Source organism: Eleutherodactylus coqui, chromosome 10, assembly GCF_035609145.1.
Source record: "Eleutherodactylus coqui strain aEleCoq1 chromosome 10, aEleCoq1.hap1, whole genome shotgun sequence".
Lineage (NCBI taxonomy): Eukaryota > Metazoa > Chordata > Amphibia > Anura > Eleutherodactylidae > Eleutherodactylus > Eleutherodactylus coqui.
The window spans coordinates 133716541-133737041 of NC_089846.1; the positions used below are offsets into that span (position 1 = coordinate 133716541).

At 44.9% G+C, this 20501-nt stretch overlaps 1 protein-coding gene across 1 annotated transcript in view; it reads left to right on the forward strand.

The window, feature by feature from the left end:
• LOC136579840 (sodium- and chloride-dependent neutral and basic amino acid transporter B(0+)-like) overlaps positions 1-15351 on the forward strand; it is a 40355-nt gene extending 25004 nt beyond the window's left edge. Inside the window, exons 9-14 of the mRNA XM_066579894.1 lie at positions 1262-1387; positions 2236-2354; positions 4443-4542; positions 8469-8578; positions 12987-13154; positions 14334-15351. Of these exons, the coding sequence (XP_066435991.1) occupies positions 1262-1387; positions 2236-2354; positions 4443-4542; positions 8469-8578; positions 12987-13154; positions 14334-14486 (776 nt within the window). The 3' untranslated portion in view covers positions 14487-15351. The remainder of the gene's footprint in view (positions 1-1261; positions 1388-2235; positions 2355-4442; positions 4543-8468; positions 8579-12986; positions 13155-14333) is intronic.
• Positions 15352-20501: the final 5150 nt, after the last annotated feature.

Sequence of the window (20501 nt, forward strand, 5' to 3'; positions counted from 1 at the left end):
GAGCGATGATCGCTCAAAAATCGCTCCAACGACAGTTTGAGTGACAGTTTTGAGCGATCATTTTGCATAAACTATTAAGTAGCTACTCAGCTACTTAATAGTATGCAAATGAAGCCTTAGCTGAAAGCAGTTAATAGCCCAAGGGCTCTTATCTCCATTCAGCTCATTTGTTCTCCAGCAGATAACAATGCTATCAGCACTCCCCGTGGAGAACTCCTAATAAGACCGCACAATGATTTTTAGGTTGGCCTGAATTTAACGATCAGCTAGCAGTGCATGAAAAGTGCATGATGGGCGCGTGTTTAGATGCAACGTTGATCGCTCAAAAGATCGCTTTTGAGCAATTTTTTGAGCGATTATTGCTCCGTGTAAATGGGCCTTTAGACTGAACGATAATTGATTTGAACCATGTTTTTAAATGTTCATTTTTTTTTCTGATGATTGCAATCATTCCATCTTAAAAGCACCTTAAGGCTGTTATTACATGAGCATTTTCTGCCCTGCAGAGCTGCCAGACCCAGCTGTGAAACAAGTATGCCTTGTATTGTATTGTGCTGCCATAAATATATTTATACCTACCTTCCTGGTTCCTGATCCAGCGCTGTGGGATGCTCCCAAAATCATTGGTATAGAACCTGGGCTGCCATAATAGCCCATCGGCCTCTCATGATTGCATTGCAGGGTGGCCAGGGTGCTAGAGGCTCCCCCTCCAGCATTGACTATGGAGTGCAGTTAGCCACGATCAGAGCGAACTCAACTGTTGAAAACCGCTGCCACCCATTGGGTATGAAGTGAATTTGGCCCCCAAGCCGGCTCCATACATCCTTCACAACTGCATGATGCGTATTTATGCTATGTGGTCAGGAAGTGGATAAGAGGAAAGGACACTTTAAATGGATTTTCCACTTTTGAAAATGCTTTTCTATATGCATTATTACCATATGTGTTAATAAGGATCTACAAAGAAGATGTCCTGCTGGTAGGACATCTAGTGATTGTGACTACACCTTACTATTCATTTCCCTTGCTGCCTTACTCAGCTTGTAGGATAGTGGACAAGTGTGTACCACATGGCATGCTGGGTCGCATGCCCCGATATCCCATGATCAGTACATCCTCCGAGTAGGGGTAGGCCAGTTATTACACTTCAAGAAGAGACAACTGCTTCCTTATAATAATGAGCCATTTACTAATAATGATAAGTATGTCGTCCTTTTTGTAAGTCCTTCATTTTATCCATTTGTTTCCATTGCTTATTTAGGCTTTGGGTTGGCATTTATTGCATACCCAGAAGCTTTAACCCAACTTCCCGTTTCCCCCCTTTGGTCGTTCCTGTTCTTCTTCATGCTTCTTACTTTGGGTCTGGACTCTCAATTTGCAATAATAGGTAAGAGTTGAAAAGATTTTTTCCATGCTTGGATTTAATCGATCTGTCAAATACAATTGCATTAAAATAACCAAACTGATAAAGTATCAGCTTTATTAATTATAAGTTCGGATTTGTGCATCATACCTGAAAGAGAGCGGCAATGAATAATAAGCTCAGTGGGAGCTGCACAACTCTGAGCTCCGCCTAGTGGCTGAGGTAGGTAGTGTCCCAGGCAAGCAGTGCAATGTGATCTTCTGATTTGTATCGATAACATATTGTAGCTTGAGTGGGTGCGCTAACTTTGACCTTGTCACGGTGGTTGCTACTCTGCCTAAAATGGTGGCTCGTGCAGTGGGTGGGAAATCACGATTCCCGATTTCCTGCACTACTTTTGCTGTGCTCTCTCTCCAGCTGCAGTCCACTCTCTCCTCTTCTTCTCCATTGTCTCACTCCAACCGCCTCCTTTCCCATGCTACACTCGACTTCTCCCACTCCACTAATTCACCGGGGCTCTCTCTCTCTGGTCACATGGTAAGTTCTCTCTAATCATCCAAAACCTCCCCAAAGGAGAGGACGACCAATCAGATAATTAGCTGACAGCAGCCAATCAGAGGGGCTGCTGTTGCTAGACATATTCTCTTTTACCCGGATTTCAAGGAAAAACAGGGTTTTTCCCCTTAAAGGGTGTCTCCTATGTACCCCAAAGGGCTCATAGCAAGGTCCATGGGACCTATTAACCCTTTGCCTACCCTGTAGGACCCTCCAGGTCACTACAATATCAGTCATTTCCAATGAATTTCACCTAAATAATTTTCAGTCTTTGGTAGGAAAGTCTGATTCCGTGACATCAATACGTTTTCTTACAGAGACGATTACGACATCCATACTAGATGCTTATCCTCAGGCCATGAAGAAACATCGGATCCCTATCACAATTGCCCTTTGTTGTGTTCTGTTTCTTCTAGGATTGGTTTGTGTTACACAGGTAAGGTTTCAGTTATTCATTCACTGTTGTTATACATATACGGTATACGGCAGATAGCTTGAATGCCTTAAATGGTGGTTATACTCTATCAATCCAAGGGTAACTCCCGTAAGTAATCAATAAAGGCCCGTGGTATTTTTTACATTTTGAACTGTGATCTATGAACTCATGCAAACCAAATATCAGCCTGCTAGATTCCTTCATTACATACCATATCCTCTCTATAGCAAAAGCCACATGCAGAAAGCAAATTACACTGAACGATGGCTGCATTAGGAACACCGGTTCTATAATGGATTGGTCCACCTTTTTGGGCAATCTTGGCTTTCGGGCATCAAGGAACACATTCCACAAGGTGGTAAATATCCTACATACTCAACTTGGCCAATCTGCAGCAGCTCCGTCAGTTGGTGCACATTTGTGGATAAGTGGGAAAACATTTCACAGCCCTTTCCAACATATCTCAAACCTGTTCAATGGGGTTACGGTTTGGTGGCCAAGGCAGTGTGGAGAATACCTTGTCATTGTTCCACCAACCACACCCTAGTGATACGAGTTTACTGACACAGAGCGTTGTCCTGTTGAAAGATGACATAGTGGTTGAGAAGACTTCCTGAAGATATGGCTGTAGATGGTCAGCTAATATGTCCCTGTAGTGTTCACCATTCAAGGATTGTAGTAGGATTACCAGCGGTCATAATAAGCCATGACAGGAAAAACCCAATGGTCCACGCATGAAATGCAGCTTCATGCTGTTTACAATGGATATAGATTCGGCCATCTATATGGTTTAGCAGGAAATAGGACCATTTTCTACCATGTGTCCAAGGTCCATTGATGTCTGTCTTGGGCTCATTCGAGGCATTGTTGGTGATGATGTAGGGTCATCAAGGGCACACTTGTCAGTCTTCAGTTATTGAACCCCAGTTGATGCAAGGTACATCACATGGTCACTGTAGAAATCTGTCCAACTTCTCCACTGTTGTACCACTGGGTCACCACGTTTACCCATGACTGCCAAATATTGCCTCCTGCAGTGCCAAGGAGGGGTCAGCACATTATCTGAGAGCAGATTGTCATGTAGCCATGACATTGTACCACATTACTGATCATACGTCACATGCCATCTGGTCCTAATGCAGGGAACGTTCAATGTAGATGACTACAGTAGTATCTGCAGTCCCACTAAATCCTCCAAAAAGAAACAGTTGACAAAATCTTGTATACAAGCAACACCACTCAACATACTTGAATACTTTGTGCCCCCTTTGGTTTTTAATAGCGCTTTTCCCCTGCCCGTTATTTTTCAAATGAACTTTATGATCCTGTCCTTTATTTTCTGATTGTGTGACCAGACTTTCAATAATCTCTCAAATAATTTTACTTTGTTGGTGACAGGCGCTTCTGCATTACTTTTGGTTATAAGATTACACCAAACATTCTCTATAAAGTTCATGTCTGGGATATTGCCCGGCAGTCCTCTAGGAATTCTTCTCCCATCTTCCTCCTTACATATAAGTAACAATCATCCATCATTTCAATCACGGACACATCAGAGAAGCACGCTCCTTCCCAATCCTTGGAACTTTAGTTCCTAGACAGCTTAGCCCAAGTAAGACACTCCGCCTTCTTTGTGGAGTGAGAAGCTGCGTCCTCCTGGATTGATAAGGCTCCTTGACACTGGCCATTTTGCTCCTCCAAAAGAACCCATTGGTTTTAATGGGTTCCATCACATGGAGCGTTTTGTGCCCACATTCGGACAAAAAAGTCAGCAACATGCTTTTTCTATGCACATTTACACACCCGAGGCATAAGATTGGGCACTAAACACACAATTCCATGGGGAAGATCAATTACACCTGGGACTAAATAGCCTGACCCGCCTGTTCAAACATGGCACGGGTGTGACCCACTCCGATCTGAAGGGGCCCGGCAGCTGAAAGAAGTACAGTAAGGACCGTGGATCCGCTCTCAAGAGGACGTGATAGTATTCCATTCCGAGTGCATTTACGTCACGCTCATGCCAGCGAAGATTATGCTATTAGTTTGGCCAGCACAGTATATATGTTGTTTTTTTTTTCCCTGCAGGCCGGAATTTATTGGGTAAACCTGATTGATTACTTCTGCGGTGGATGGGCCCTTCTCTTTGTTGCGGTGCTGGAGCTAATTGGCATATGCTGGATTTATGGTAAGGTTATCATATTCTGTGTTCAGCCACTGATGATTAGGATTATCATCTCTGTCACCAAAAAATACCAGCCAAGGCAAATGGGGACGTGGTTTAGGGGTGTGGCTTATCACAATGTATGTTTTTACTTCTGTTATTTCAATGGCCCCAGTAGTGTTAGTGCCCTCTTTAGTGGACTCAGTAGTAATAGTGCCCTCAGAATGAATAGTGGCTCCAATAGTAATAGGACAATCAGTAGTAATAATGTCCCCCTTTAGTGGCCCCAGCAATAATAGTAGTCCTTGTTAGTGGCCCCAACAGTAATACTAGCCCCCTTTAGTGGCCCCAGCAGTAGTAATGGCCCCCTTTAGTGGCCCCAGCTGTAATAATGGTCCTCATTAGTGGCCATAACAGTAATACTAGCCCCCTTTAGTGGCCCCAGCAGTAGTAATGGCCCACTTTAGTGGCTTGAGCAGCCCTTTCCAGTGGCCCCCTTTTGTTGCCCCAGCACTAATAGCAGCCATCTTCAGTTTAGCAGCCCCAATAGTAATGGTAGCCCTAGTAGTATTAGTGCTTCCTTTAGTGACCCTAGCAGTAGTAGTGCCCACATTGGTGCCCCTAGTAGTAATAGGGCTGTCTCTATGTGCCCTCCCCACCCTGAACCTCCAGCAACCTCAGTAGCAAGTGCTATAACGCACTGTGAAGTTGCAGCTGGGATGCCACTGCAGCGCTCTTAGAAAGCCTCCCTCCTCCTCTAAGCATTTGCGTTCTTGCACATACAATACACTGCGCCAAGCACTGCAGCGGCATTCTTAATACGACTACAGAGTGAGTTATGGTGCTTGCTGCCGTGCCCAAGGTGTTCACAGTAGGTGATTATTTTTTTAACATGTCCTGTAAAAATAAATTCTGGCACCGGCCTTTACAGTAAATTACCAGTAGAGTCAGCGGTCGACCAGCCGGGTGGCAACCCTGCTGACAGTATGTTGTGTTCTACTATATAGCACATATTGTATCACACCAGAGGCCTCTACCATGTAAGAGGTTGCCGATATTATAAGTAGCACATGTAAGGAAGCTCCGTTAGATATTTTGCATGGATTCAGCATTTGGGTACAACAGCTTCAAGATCAGCCTCTGTATAAGTGACATTTGTTTTTGGGAGTTGGAAAAATGTGGCAGGATTGGATAGACCTTATGTGGTCCCTCTCCTTTAGGACCCCTGCACACGGGCGGAAATTCAGCAGCAGGATTTCCCGCAGAATGTCTGCCCGTGCCCGCCTGCACATGATTGCATTGCAAAACACAATTTTATGCACACGTGCGGAAAACAAATCGCGGCATGTTCTATTTCTGTGCGGGTCTCGCAAAGGCCTCCACTGAAATGTCAGTAGTGCTGGGCTGGCTCCGCTCTGCGCATGCGCGGCTGGCCAGCAGCCGGCACATAGCAGGAGACCAAAGACGCCGGGAGCGGGTGAGCCGCAGGCCTCTGCAGGGGCACGGGTCCGCATCCCACTGCGAGAATCCTCACAGCGGGATCCGACCCGGCCGTCTGCAGGCAGCCTTATTCTAGACAAGTATGTAGACACATAAAGAGACACTAAGGGGGTTATGCAGGCCTGCAACCCACTTAACAGTAGCTTGCTATACCTGAGACATCGTTCACATTTCCCATTCTTAACCCAAGGCCTCGTTCACATGAGCGCTATCTTTCCTTGGACCCGGTTGCGTTATTACGGACGGTGCGCAGTAATCCTCTATTATTGGGTGCATCCCTGTTGTTACAAAAGGTGGTCATTCTTCGATTCCGGTGCAGAGCTAATAGTGGCCATTATCGGTTGAACCACCGCAGGGACTGATCTTGGTTATAGCACTAGTTAGCGATAGCTAGGAAGGTGTGACGGCACTGTTTTCATTGGTGATCCTTATCATTATCCTTACCTATATAACTATCTTCTCCTTCTACAGTTACCACTTTTAACCTTTTGCAATCCAAATTTGGATTCAGTGTTTCCTAGGGGGCTTTTTCTTTCTGTCATTATACAATGGCACCATCTGCTGGCTAGAGCCAGTACTGCGGTATGTGACATGCTAGAGAGGCCCCCCGACAGCAGAGCAGCCAGTAATATACAGTAAGAATACCCTGCCGGACGTCTTCCGACATCAGAGCTGTACAGCCTTCAATCAGAATGCCTTTAGACGTCAGACAGTGGATTGGAAAGGGTTAATAAAACTTTAAATACTTTTATACTCTGTTTCTGCTTCTTATCCTGGAACCTCGTCGTACCACCACCATCACCCGCGCAACAAGACCAATCCGGTTAATATAGATAACAGCCTCACTTGGTACCACTCAGACAAGTTGCATCACCCTTTATTTAAAAGGAGCGGTCTATATTAACGGCTCTGTCCGCGGTCACCGACTAAGTGTGTTTCAATAGGATTAAGACTGAAGACGCATCTTGTCATCAGGACAATTTGTTCTGTCTGATCCCAAGTCTTCGGGTGCTGAAATGTGCAGCACATTGTGCTTCGCGGTCTTTCAGAAAGCACACAGAGTACATTCTTACTTTAATCCTTGACGTTCGACGAGACCAGAGAGCTCAGTCTAAAAATGGGAAGAAAGTTTGATGCATTTTCTCATCAGCTTTAATACCATTCTCATTCATGAAAAAGACTCTCGAAAAGTTTGTCAACCGAGATATACAAGTCTTAAGAGGAGCTTATAAGACTCTTGTATCCAAGTCATGAAGTGAATAAAAGTTCAAAGTTATTTAAAATCATAAAGTATATACTGAGCGGAGGAAAGACGCATAGCGCAATGATAGCGTGACATCGCCCCCCGCTGGCCACTAGTGCTTACACCATTGAAGGGAATGTGCCATCAGAAAGTCACCTGTTATACAAATCATTTTTATAATGTTACACATATATATTTTATTACTTTTCAATCTCACAATCTATATTAAAAAATTTTGAAATCCTAAATCCTGCAGTTTTCACAATGACCATAGAACCTAATAACTGAAAGGTACTTCCTGTTCTGTCGAGAAAACTTTGCAGCAGCTATCTCATTATCATCCCAGGCAAGATTACACATACAATATACAGATAACATAAGGTCCACCATTCACTATAGGTTATGGTCACAGCTCACCTCCTCCCCCTCCTTGAACAATGGCCCCTGCACAGGTCACAGTGCATATCTAGAAAACTGTCCCATAAAAGTCAATGGGTCAGCTCTTATCCATTATGTAAACGGCCCGTGAAGCTGCTGTAAATATTTCTAAAAGCTCTGAATACTGTTGAAAGCAACTCAGCCGAGAGTCATGAACATGTGATAAGACAAAAAATATACAATCAGAGAATAATAACAGAATAGAAAAATGAAAAGGTTTTAATATCTGTTTTTCATTAGTAAAAGAATATAAGTGATACACTTCATCTAAACCCCATGGATTTTGGTTAGACTTTCTCTGTACAATGTACATGTAGTTCATTTATAGAAGTCATATAATATTATAATAATCTTGATTTATATAGTGCCAACATATTCCGCAGCGCTTACAAGACAGGGGGAACAGAAACAAAGCCACAATTACATGTAGTAAACAGTTAATGGAGACAGTAGGGGTGTCTTCCCATCTATCTCCCCATCTATCTCCCCATCTATCTCCCCATCTATCTCCCCATCTATCTCTCCATCTATCTCTCCATCTATCTCATATCTAGGTGTAATTTGAAGCTTCTGGGCCCCAATGCATAACCTGTAACAGGGCCCCAACCATAATGCTTTATTCATAGTGCTGGGCTCCCTATATGGAGAAGAGAGGCCTTATGGGCCCCCTAAGGCTCCTGGGCCCGGGTGCGACTGCATCCCCTGCATCCCCTATTGTTATGCCCGTCTATCTCTCTCATATCAATCTATCTATCATTTCATACTATAGGTGTTAATCGATTTATCAAGGACATTGAAATGATGATTGGTAAAAAGCACTGGAGCTTCTGGTTGTGGTGGAGAAGTTGCTGGATATTTATTTCGCCGGTGTTACTAACGGTAAGTACTAGTTTTCCTGAATAGTTTCCATCCAGGACATCTTGGACCATTCCCATTTGCACAAAAAAATTGCAACTTTTCTCCTTTTTGCTCCAGCCTGCCACTTTTTTTAAAAAGTAGGTGGGTCTTGTTGAAAGAGGTGTGGCCACCACAGACCAATAGATTTATTTATAATTTACACCAGAATCTAGTGTAAATGACACCAGAAATATAGGCCAGGTGGGAAGGCACATAGAGAAAGACGCCTGGGGAACGTTGAAATGCTTATTAACCCCTTAGTGACCGCCCTATCGACTTTTTATGTCCTCGGCTTCTGGGCTTTAATCCTCAGGGCCGTAAAAACACACCAGCCCTGAGGATTAAAGTCACGTGGGCTGTGGACGTGACAGCTCCTTTCAGAGCCCCGTTGTGCATACAGACATAAGACATGGGCTACAACGGGGATGTTTCCGAACATAGGGCAAACGGAGTTATCCATTTTGCGGTGCAAATCCTCATTTCCATGTGCACTATAGAAAAAAACACGGTCTTTAAAATGACATATTTGCAAAAATTTGAAATTTTATTTTTCTCTACTAAATTGCATTAACTGAAAAAAAAACTGTGGGATCAAAATATTCCTGACACCCATCAGTGACTATATCAAGGGGTGTAGTTTTTAAAATGGGGTCATTTGTGGGGGTATCATTCTGACACCTATGAGCCTTTGCAATCTTGGCTTGGTGTAGGAACACAGGGTTCCTCAAAATGTTGATAATTATAATTAATGTTACATTTGTACGTCTCCTAAATGGTTAAAAAAAAATAAAGTTTTTCAAATGCGCGTCCAGAATAAAATAAACAGATGGAAATATATATCTTGTTATAGATCTTCTCAAAGCTTTGTACAGTATGTTTACACATATTTTAGATGTTGCAGTTGAAAATGTGAAAAAATAACACTTTTTTTCAAAATTTTCCCAATTTTGGTGCTTTGAATAAATATACACAAATTCTATCGGTCTATTTTCACCACCTAAATGAAGTACAACATGTGGTGAAAAAACACGTCAGAATCACTTGGATGTGCAAAACCTTTATGGAGTTATTCTATGTTAAAGGGGTTGTCCCGCGAAAGCAAGTGGGGTTATACACTTCTGTATGGCCATATTAATGCACTTTGTAATGTACATCGTGCATTAAATATGAGCCATACAGAAGTTATTCACTTACCTGTTCCGTTGCTGTCGTCCCCGTCTCCATGGCTCCGTCTAATTTCGGGGTCTTCTTGCTTTTTTAGACGCGCTTACGCAGAAGGATCTTCTCCTTCTGGTCGGTCCGGGCACGAGCGGCGTTCTGGCTCCGCCCCCTTCTACGCATCATCGCGTAGCTCCACCCCATCACATGTGCCGATTTCAGCCAATCAGGAGGCTGGAATCGGCAATGGACCGCACAGAGCCCACGGTGCACCATGGGAGAAGACCCGCGGTGCATCGTGAGTGAAGATCCCGGCGGCCATCTTGGAGAAGGAAGAAGTAGGAAGAAGGAAGAAGTCGCAGAGCGGGGATTCTGGTAAGTAATTTTTTTTTTTTATTTTAACACATCCCTTGGGTTTGTCCTGCGCCGAACGGGGGGACCTATGCAAAAAAAAAAACGTTTCGGCGCGAGACAACCCCTTTAACACGTGTCAGATTTCTAAAATTTAGCTTTGTCACTAAGGGGTTAACATACCAGGCAGGAAACGTTCAACGGCTAAATAAAGAGGTACATAATAGATGCTAAAAGAAAGTCTAAGATAATATTTAGGGCAACTACTCATACAAGGTTATGGTGTTTTATGGGGTGTATGGAGCTATTAGTGATGGCACTTATCTCCGTATGCATTATTATATGGGAAGGGCTGTTAATTACGGGACTGCTAATCACAGAATGAGCAGAGATCTAATTCTATAAGATACAAGTTACATGGAATCTTCATGCTCAAAAATGATGGGGGGATTTATAAATACTTCTGTTTCCTCGGCGCGCACCTCATCCTATATTAGGTGCATCTCGGCTTCTCCCTGCGCCAACACGTTCTCCAGGTACGATCTGGCATTGACTTCTGATACAAATTAGGCAACTTTCTGGCATAAATCAGACATAAATGTCCAGGGTGGTCACACCCCCTCCTGAGAAGCGAAGCTCCCTTTTTGGGAAAGTGGCATAGCAGTGCAAAAGTGACAATTTCTGCACAATGGGGTGTAAACTGCTTCATAAATTTCCCCCTATGTATCAATCTGCTTAGCTTCTCTTGGTCTATAAATGGGGAAAATTGGCTTCTACCTCATTGGGGTTTTTTTGCCTTCTTCTGGATCAACATTGGGGAGTAATAGGCTTGAACTGGATTGACATATGTCTTTTTTCGGCTTTACATAAAGCCCATTTGCACAGGATGAGTGTCGGGCTAACGATGCCAACACTCATCCCTGTATCCCTGCGCTCCTGCACGGGAGCTGGCACAGCTGGCTGGGTCACGGAGCGGCCAGCAGGGGGGGGGGGGGGGGGGGGGCAGTGCAGGAGATTTCTCTCCTCTTGCTTCCCCTCTCCTCTCCTCCTCTCCATTGAGATACACAGCGGCCGTTCGCTATTGAATAGCCGCTGTTTAAACTTAACGATGAGCTTCATCACTCATCTTTTATGCTGCATAAAAGATGAGTGATGATGTTAATCACTTATCGTGCAGTTTAAAAAGGTGCCGTGTATCTCAATGGAGAGGGGAGGGGGAGCGAAAGGAGAGAAATCTCCTGCACTGCCCCCCCCCTGCTGGCCGCTCCGTGTGCGAGCCAGCTGTGCTAGCTCCCATGCAGGAGCATGGGAGCGCGGGGATACAGTGACGAGTGTCTGGCATCGTTTGCATGACACTCATCCAGTGTAAATGGGCCTTTACTATGTATAACTTGCTGCCCATAGTTTGCACTACATGCACAACATGCATGGCCCAACCATGGCTCCATCATCATTTGGCTAATAGTTTTCACCCATGCATGTATGTCAGTTCATGTAGGACAATTCATCCAGACCAACCCTTCAAAATAGCAGATGACCAAGAGGATACACAAGACACTGTGCATGTTAGATCACCAGGGGATCCTGTAGAATGCAATGACATTAATGTTAATATATATACACACACGCACAGACCACCTTAGCCCCGGAGCTTAGGCTTTATTCACACAAGCATTTTTACGAGGCTATGCAGCCGTATTTCACGCCCAGCCGAAAAACTCGACCATCCAAGGTATTGGATTCCAATGCATTCGTTCACATGGGCGAATTTGCGGCACATAAAAATGTTGCACCGTAAAAAACAGAATATATGCGACCGAAATCGGGTGTTTTTACGCACGGCCAGATAAGATAGTTCTGGTTCTACCGATATATGCCACGGTTCCTATAGACTCCAATGGGAGCTGGGGAAAAAGCAAGGGAGAGGCAGGTTAGGAGCGTCCAGCGCTGCGAAGAGCTTCCAGCTGCCTCTATTTAGGCCTCATGTCCACGGGCTTTAAATCTGCATCGGTTCTCCCGCACGCGGATGCGCACCCATAGGGATGCATTAGACACCCGCAGGTAGTTAAATACCTGCGGATATCATTTTTCCCGAGGATCCGCGTGCGGGAAAAAAAATTGACATGCTTCATTTTCGTGCGGGTCTCCCGCAGACTTCTATTGAAGCCTATGGAAGCCGTCCGGATCCGCGGGAGACCCGTACCAGAATTAAACTCACCTGCTCCGGGCGATGCAGTTATTCCCTTCTTCGCGGACAGATCTTCTTTCTTCGGCCCGGCGGATGTGCCCGGCGCATGCGTGCGGCACGCCGCCGGCGTACCGAGCACATCCGCCGGGCCGAAGAAAGATCTGGCCGCAAAGAAGGGGAGACACGCATCGTCCGGAGCAGGTGAGTTTATTCTTATTTTTAGGCCTCTTGTCCGCGGGGCAGGAGGGACCCACTGCGGATTCTACATGAAGAATCCGCGGTGGGCCTGATTTTCCCCGTGGACATGAGGCCTTAGGCATTTGAAGTCATTCCGAGGATTTATGCCGAGCGAGGGATTTACGGGCTGCGAAGTATTTTATTGCTAAAACATTGCGCCCAGCCGTGTGAATGGATGAGAAAACGCTAATTAAGCTCAGGACTTGACCGCGGAAAATCATCCATTCATGCAAATTAAGGTCTTGCGCACCAGCGAACGTAAAAATGCATACGCTCATGTGAAGGAACCCTTAGCATAAGGAACTGGCTAAACATGCTAAAGGATTCACTATGAATTTATGAAAACACGATTACTTCATTTACATAATAGTATATCATTGTGGTAATGACCGGCTTCTCATGGGTTAAAGAACAAATCTTCATTTGGAGCGCTGAATGTTCTTGTGTGTCTTGCAGGCTATCCTGTTGTGGTCATTGATCACCTTTAAATCCCCATCGTATGGTACTATCCAGTATCCTACCTGGGGGACGGCTCTGGGCTGGTGTATGATCATATTCTGCCTTGTATGGATTCCAATTACAGCCATAGTAAAAGTTTTCCGTGCAAGAGGAAACATTTTGCAAGTAAGTATCCTGTCGATAGAGGAGAATTCATTTTTGTGGGATAACCCCTTTAAAAATCAAGATTGGTCAAACTTGGCACCATAATAGGAGTCCATTTTAATCCTTGCTGTAGAGCCCCTTTATTCTGTCTACATCAATTCTTAACCCGTAAAGTACCAGGCACTGTAAATTTAGGGCACTAGGTGCTGGGCTTTAATCCTGGCAGATAGTAAAAGTAAAAATATGGTGCGGGATTCAAGCTCCTGCTCCTGCAATGTAGCAGGAGCAGGTCAGGTCCTCAGCTGTCACTGACAGCTGAGGACCCGGAGGAGAAGGCAGAAGCAGATTTCAACTGCTTCTCCTTTCTCTCTTGCAGGCTACATAGTGCTCAATGAGTGCTATTTAGTGAATAGGGAAAGTAGGAGTGCTGCCGCTGCTATTCGACCTGGCGATCACTTGATCAACAGGTGCCCACTGGCATGGCAGAGCTGCAGGGTCTTAGACCCAGATCAACTCTGCCAGTGACTATTGTCACTATGGGGGAATGTTTTCCCTGTAACTGGAGCTCCTATGGATGCCTCAGCTAAAAAAAAAGCTAATATAAATGACCCCGACAGCTCTTACATGATGTCATGGGGGATATAGAAGGTAAAAAAAGTTACAACAATAAGTTTTAAAAAATTACAGAATAAAATAAAAATATATTTAAAGATAAAATGACCCGAAGCCGACGCCCAAAGAACAACGTCGCCATTCTGTGAAAAAAAAGGTTAAAAAAAAATAGATAAAGTGAAAAAAAAAATCTTGGTAGCTAAAGAAAAAAAATAGGCCGTAAAACCACCCCATGGGTAAAATCTCTAAAAAGTGACTGGTCCTTTTAGGACCCAAACACCCTAATCCTTAAGGGGTTAACCCTTTCTAATTTTGGATTCAGGGTTTCCTAAAAGGCTTTCTCTTTTTGCTGTTATACAACGGTGCCATCTGCTGGCTAAAGCCAGTGTGTGCGCCAGAGAGGCTCCGACAGCGGAGTGGCTGGCAATAGATGGTAAGAATACCCTGTTGGACGTCTTCTGACATTGGAGCTGTACAAGCTTCAATCAGAATGTAGGAAGACGCCAGACAGTGGATTGGAAAGGGTTAAGCCTGTCACAATTCTTATTGTATCACATATTAATCACTGAAATATAATCTGTTTTTAAGACCTGCAGACCAGACAACAACTGGGGACCGGCCCTGGCCCAACATCGCGGAGACCGTTACAAACATATGGCCGACAGCACTGAACCAAAGAATGTTACCGAGTTACCAGCAGTGACCTCCATGACCGGATACGATAATATTGCCTATTTGTGATCAGACTTAAACAGAGGCTCACGAGGAAGAGCACGGAATTCCTGTATTTAGGCGCACAATATGTACTGGACAACTATTTAACAGACTGTGCAAGATGAATTAATCTGATTACGGGAAATAGCAAATAAATGAGACAACTTATATTACGACAATTAAAAGAAATTTAGAGCTCACTGCTTAATCAAACAAAGAAGAACAAAGAAGTCGTGAACTGGATCTCCATGTCAGAAGCCATGCTATGGACTGGGCTTTATTTAAAGGGACTGCCTCACCATGAAAGGGAAGCCTAGCCGGCGATCAGTAGATCTGGGACCTCCTGGCAATCAGCCATCATAACCAGCCAACCATACATCCCCACTGCAGTCTACTATCCATCCATGGTGTGATACGATGCTTCCACACAAGCCCTTCTGATCTGGAGTTTTGGTGCAGTGTCTTGTGATCTTTTAGAAGCCAACAGAGTGGAACATAAAAGTTTTGGCTTCGAAAACTTAATTTAAAAAAATCCATCCAACAACACGTGTGATAAAACCCGTAGGGCTAAGAGAGCAGGGATTTCATTTATACTGCAGCTCACTAGCTTGGATCAATAACGGAGCATCAGCTTTTATTTTTTACGTTTTGCAACATTAAGGCCCCGTTTGCACCCATACTACCAGTGTTATAGAGCATCCTCATTTGTTAATTGGCATTGCATACCTGATGCATTACATTTATGCGATCCACCATCCAATAATGACTAATGCTAAAAGTGAGAGGTTTGCAGTAAATGTGAAGTTAGTGCACTTAATCTTTTTACCACTAGGTGGCGCGATATAGCATATTATGTGCCTGATTGAGGCACTTGTGTCCTGTGCTGCTCACAGATGTGCATCTTCTGTGGGGTTGTGGGGAAATATAATAATTACTTGTTGGTAGTGTTGAGTGAACCAAAACAGTTGAACCCTGCTTCAGCTCGAACGTTGCTAAAAAGTTTGTCTTAGGCGGAACCCACTGAAAGAAGAAGGAAGAAGAAAGAGGAAAAGAAAGGAAAATAGAGATAAAAGAAGAAGATAGAAAAAGAAGGAAAATAATACATTTTCTTTCTTTTTTTTTTCTTCTTCCTCCTTTTTCCTCCTCTTTCCGCTTCTTGAATGGGAATGAGCTGTGATGCAACACCCATCTGTGGACAAGGATAACTTTATTATGAAGAACACAGACTTTTTTAAATCTCAGAATACTCTTTTAATTGCAGCCACAGAGTTAAAGGGAATGTCTGGGACTTTAACTAATGATGACCTATGCTCAGGATAGGTCATCAGTAGTTGATAGGTGGGGGTCCTCTTCTCGGCTCTGCCTCCGATCAACTGATTCCCAGGCCTGTTAGGGCGGGCATTGCTGGGAGCAGACTGTCACCATTGCAGCAGCCTAGTTTGGTACTCGAGGCACAGCTACTATCAAAGGCGTAACTTGAAGCTCCTGGGCCCCAATGCAAAACCTGGAATGGGGCCCCCAACTATAATGCTTTATTCATAGTACCGAGCCTTATGCGCCCCCTAAGGCTCCTGGGCCCGGGTGCAACCGCATCCCTTGCATCCTCTATAGTTACGCCCCTGGCTACCATTGAACTAATGTGTGGATTCCTACTGAAGTCAATGGGATGTAAAAATGACACCGATTCCAACATAGATTGGGATGTAAGAAAAACCAAACCCTTGTGTGACGCCTTAAAGATAAAGCAATCCCTGCGACGGTCATAAACACAACACAAAAGAGGAAAACTAGTGTAGCACCTTGTAAACAACAAGCACAAACATAGTATATAGCCCATTGTATGGAAGACAAAAGGAAGTCCTAACAGACACTTGTGAAGGAGGATACTGAGCCATCACGGACAATGGGACAGTCATAATGACCCCAGGAGACACGGGGGGGGGGGGGGGGGGGGGGGGGGAGAAAATGACAGTCATAATGACCCCAGGAGACACAGGGGGAGGACAATGACAGTCATAATGACCCCAGGAGACACAGGGGGGGGGGGGGGGGGCAATAGAAACTTGTAGTTTGTGAAATTCATCTTCTATTCTTGGATTATTTTTAGTCCTTAGAATTGTTCCTCAGACTTCAAGACAAAATGAGAAGTCAGACTGCAGGGAAAGGGGGCAAAGACGTACCTGGCAGAGGTGCAACTTTAAGCTGCTCGGCCCTGATGCAAAAATTGTACCAGGGCCTTCAACCTGTAATGCTTCAATTATAGTACTGGTCTCCTAATATGGGGGATACATTCTGGGCCCCCTGAGGTCCAGGTGCGACCACCTCTTCTGAAATATTAAAGCTGTACCTCTGTTACCTGGTGCTCCCCATTTGGACATTCTGCTACAGATTCATTGCTGTCTAACATGGGCATATGTGGCCCCTTTATTACACGTGTAGAAAAATACGCCCAGAATACGCAGTGATACGGTAATACGTCCGTGTGAGGGAGCCTTAAGATGTACTTCCCTGATTCCCTAATGCACACCGTGCATCAACAGTCTGAGTCACTTCACACGGCCTTCGGATTGGCCGGCACTGCTCCCATCAGCCGGTAATACAGAACAGTATTGCGCACCGTACTGCAAGCATATTGGGTGCCATGTCCCACATTGTAACTTGTGAGTGCTATGAGGTTGTGTAACGGTGTCCAGTGGGCTCGGAGTTGTCCTAAATATATTATTTCTCAACCGTTGTTCTGCACATTTTCTCCACATTATTATTTATTTATTTTAAAGGGTTTTGATTGATTGTAACATGAATGTAGCAATTGTCTTTTATAGCTGTTTTTACAATCAAATAAGACCGATTTCCCTTCTGCGTTGGAACCTCCGGTCTGCGGTTCCATCAGAAATCTGTCTCAAAAGGCAGGAAGAAAAAGTACTTAGTCTTCCGTCTAAAGGCCGGGAAGCTAGGCAGAAAGCGGACGGACTCCATTATAGTCAATGTAATCCATCCGGCGCAGTTCAGTTCCGTCCAGAGACAGAGCCGTTCGGCCACGGGGATTCCCCCTTCCTGCTCTGCGAAGCAGGAACTCCGAGCATCCTAAGGCTGCTTTCACATTTGCGTATGAACCGTCGGAGGTTTTTGTCGCATATCCTGCAAAAAAATACAAGAAAAAGCATGCAGCGCTGTTTGGGGCAGTAAAATGTCAGACAGCTGAGCGGAAACCGAATGGACCCCGATACAGTGAATGGGGTCGGTTCAGCACTTTTCGGTTTTGTCGTAGGACAGATCTATTCACCAAGAGGATTCCCCTTTCCTGCTCCGAAAACAGAACCCCTGAGCGCAAATGTGAAAGCAGCCTAAATAATTACTGCTATAGCCACCCTTCCATAAGGCCTCATGCTCATGTCCGTGGTGGACTCTGCCAGTGGAATATCACAGAGGAGTCCGTTGCAGCGCCCCCCAAAGACCCCATACTCACCTCTCTGGATCCGCCGGTGAGCCGGCGCGCATGTGCCGGCAGTGGGCAATGATGTGGTCGGCAGTGGGCAATGATGTGGTCGGCAGTGGGCAATGATGTGGTCGGCAGTGGGCGGGGGGCGCGTAATCATTCGATACTTCCACTGTGCTCACAGCGGACGTATCGCGTGACGGCCGGCTTTCATTGGCTACAATGGAAGCAGGCTGTGCGTTTCTCCGCAGTAATTAGAACATGCTGCGGTTTCTTTCATGCGGCGGATTTCCGCGGTAGAATTCCGCAGCGTGAACATTGAGCTACTAGATTCAATAGAACCTAATAGCTGTAGGATGATGCTGAGGATTTCCGCCGCGGTTCACGCGGCAGATATCTGTCCGTGGGCATTAACCCTAAGACTATAGTCACACTGATATCAGTAGAAAGACATCTTCTCATCCTCCAAAGCACAGGCAGATGTGACGAGGTGTGTCCGGCTCATCAGAGTACCGGACCATCCTCTGGTGGACCCAAGCTTCAGCACAATAATGGACGCACAGCTGGTACTGCGATGCAGATTCAAGATACAATGTAGCAGAAGGAGTTACAAAAACATACAAGGTTTATTTTCAAACAAAGGAATGAAAATGAGTAATACTATAATAACAAGCCAGCAATTTCCCTTTTACCGCAGCTTTACTTAATGCTAATTATGACTAATTGAATCCTAAGCTTGATATTTCCTTACGCACAAGACGCCACAACACATGCAGAACAATATCAGTAATGTAGGCAAATCACGGAGAAACACACGCAGTTCGTCTGTAACAGGTTAACTCTTCCCACAAAATGGCAACTCAGGAACGCGCTGGAGATAAATCCTGGTATAAGGGTCATTGAGATTGCAGGCTCAACTACCGTGGGATCAATATACTGACATCTTGTCCACTCTTGACTATTTGAGTACAGAACTTATAACGGCCGTTTGAATGCCCGCTAAGGTTTCAGACGCTATTTGCAGCCGGCCTGTTGGGTAAATCTTTGGTCTCTAGTGGTGTGCTCACCTAGTGGTTTTACTAGGGCCGGCCTCACTTACAAGTCATTGCCAACAAATTATCTGATGTCCATGCTGGCCTAGATCTGTTGCTCTGCAGCACATTTCTACTATCTGGTCTCCACTCTGAACTCTGTTGTGCAGAATACCATGCCTCTTGGACTATGGGTCTGCTGCACTCTGGTAGTATCTCCGACTACTTACCTAATGCTCAGTTCTACTATGCTGGAATTTGACACAATTTCTGGCGCATGTGGTATTTTTGGCGCAACCTTGGTACATCTCTTTACCTCTTGTCATAGTTACCCTTTAACCCTTTGAGGTAGGTAGCCCTTTATTGCAGCAGAAGACAACCCCATTTGCCACTGAATTTCGAGCCAATCACTGGGGCCTATGTCTTATAAGTTGAATCAAATAATCTATGAGACTATTTTAGGCTACCTGCCCACGGCAGAACGAGATTCTGCATGTGGAATCCCGCAGCGGAATCCGACCCTGGCAGCAGCGTTGTTTGCGCATACCTGCCCTTCTTTACCTTCATGTGTACTGCGGATGGTCCGCACGGGTCGCGGTCAGACATACGCAGTCCGGTTTTATTTTGAACTCCTGCGTTTCCTGTGTCATCGGCTACCGATGACGCTGAATCCATGACGTTTCCGCAATGTCAATTGTAGAAGGGCCGCCGATTGGACGGCTCCCATTGACTTCAATGGAAGCGGCCCAAGCGGAATCAGCTCAAACCGCAATTGTTTCTGCTTGTGTGCAGGAAGAATCACTTTTGAAACAATTTTTTTCAACATCCATGTATCCCATAACATCACATAAGACCTCTGGGGGTCATTCACATTGTCTTTCTGTTTTGCAGAGGAGCCCCAGTTACAGGGGAAAACAGCAAGGTCCCTGGCGTGTCGCCCCCGCTGGCCGACTTTGGTAGACACTGGTAGAATGTTCCAGAAGCCTCCCGCAGACTTCTCTTTTATTCTTAGTGCATCGAATTAAAATATTTCCTGGCAAACAACATTCCAGTGAAGCTTGTTGTACGGGAAGATCAGTCCGGCACTGCACTCCTACGAAAGCCATCTTATAGAAATTATTCGTTGCCCATAGCAACCAATCACAGCGCAGCTTTCATGTTACCTCAGAATTATAGAAAAATGAAAGCTGTGCTGTGATTGGTTGCTATGGGCAACACATATTTTCTTTTAGACCGCTTCCATAAGAGTGCGGAGCGGCCCACCCTGTAGATGCTATGGTGATGGTGAGTGTGAGGTGTAGCGTGTAGTTACATAATGCACACACACGAGGGCAGATAAACCACAACACATCAGGGTAATTATATAAATATATTAGATACATACAGAATGTATACACATGCTGTGGAGGAAATATACTGTGGTAGAGACTATACTGTCTAGGAGAGAGATATATACTATGGGGGATTTATACTGTGGGAGGCAAATAGTACAGGGGGAGGTATATACGATGGGGGCGTACACTGCGAGGGAAGATATATAGTTTTGGTGGCAAACACAGTATCAGGGATTTATAT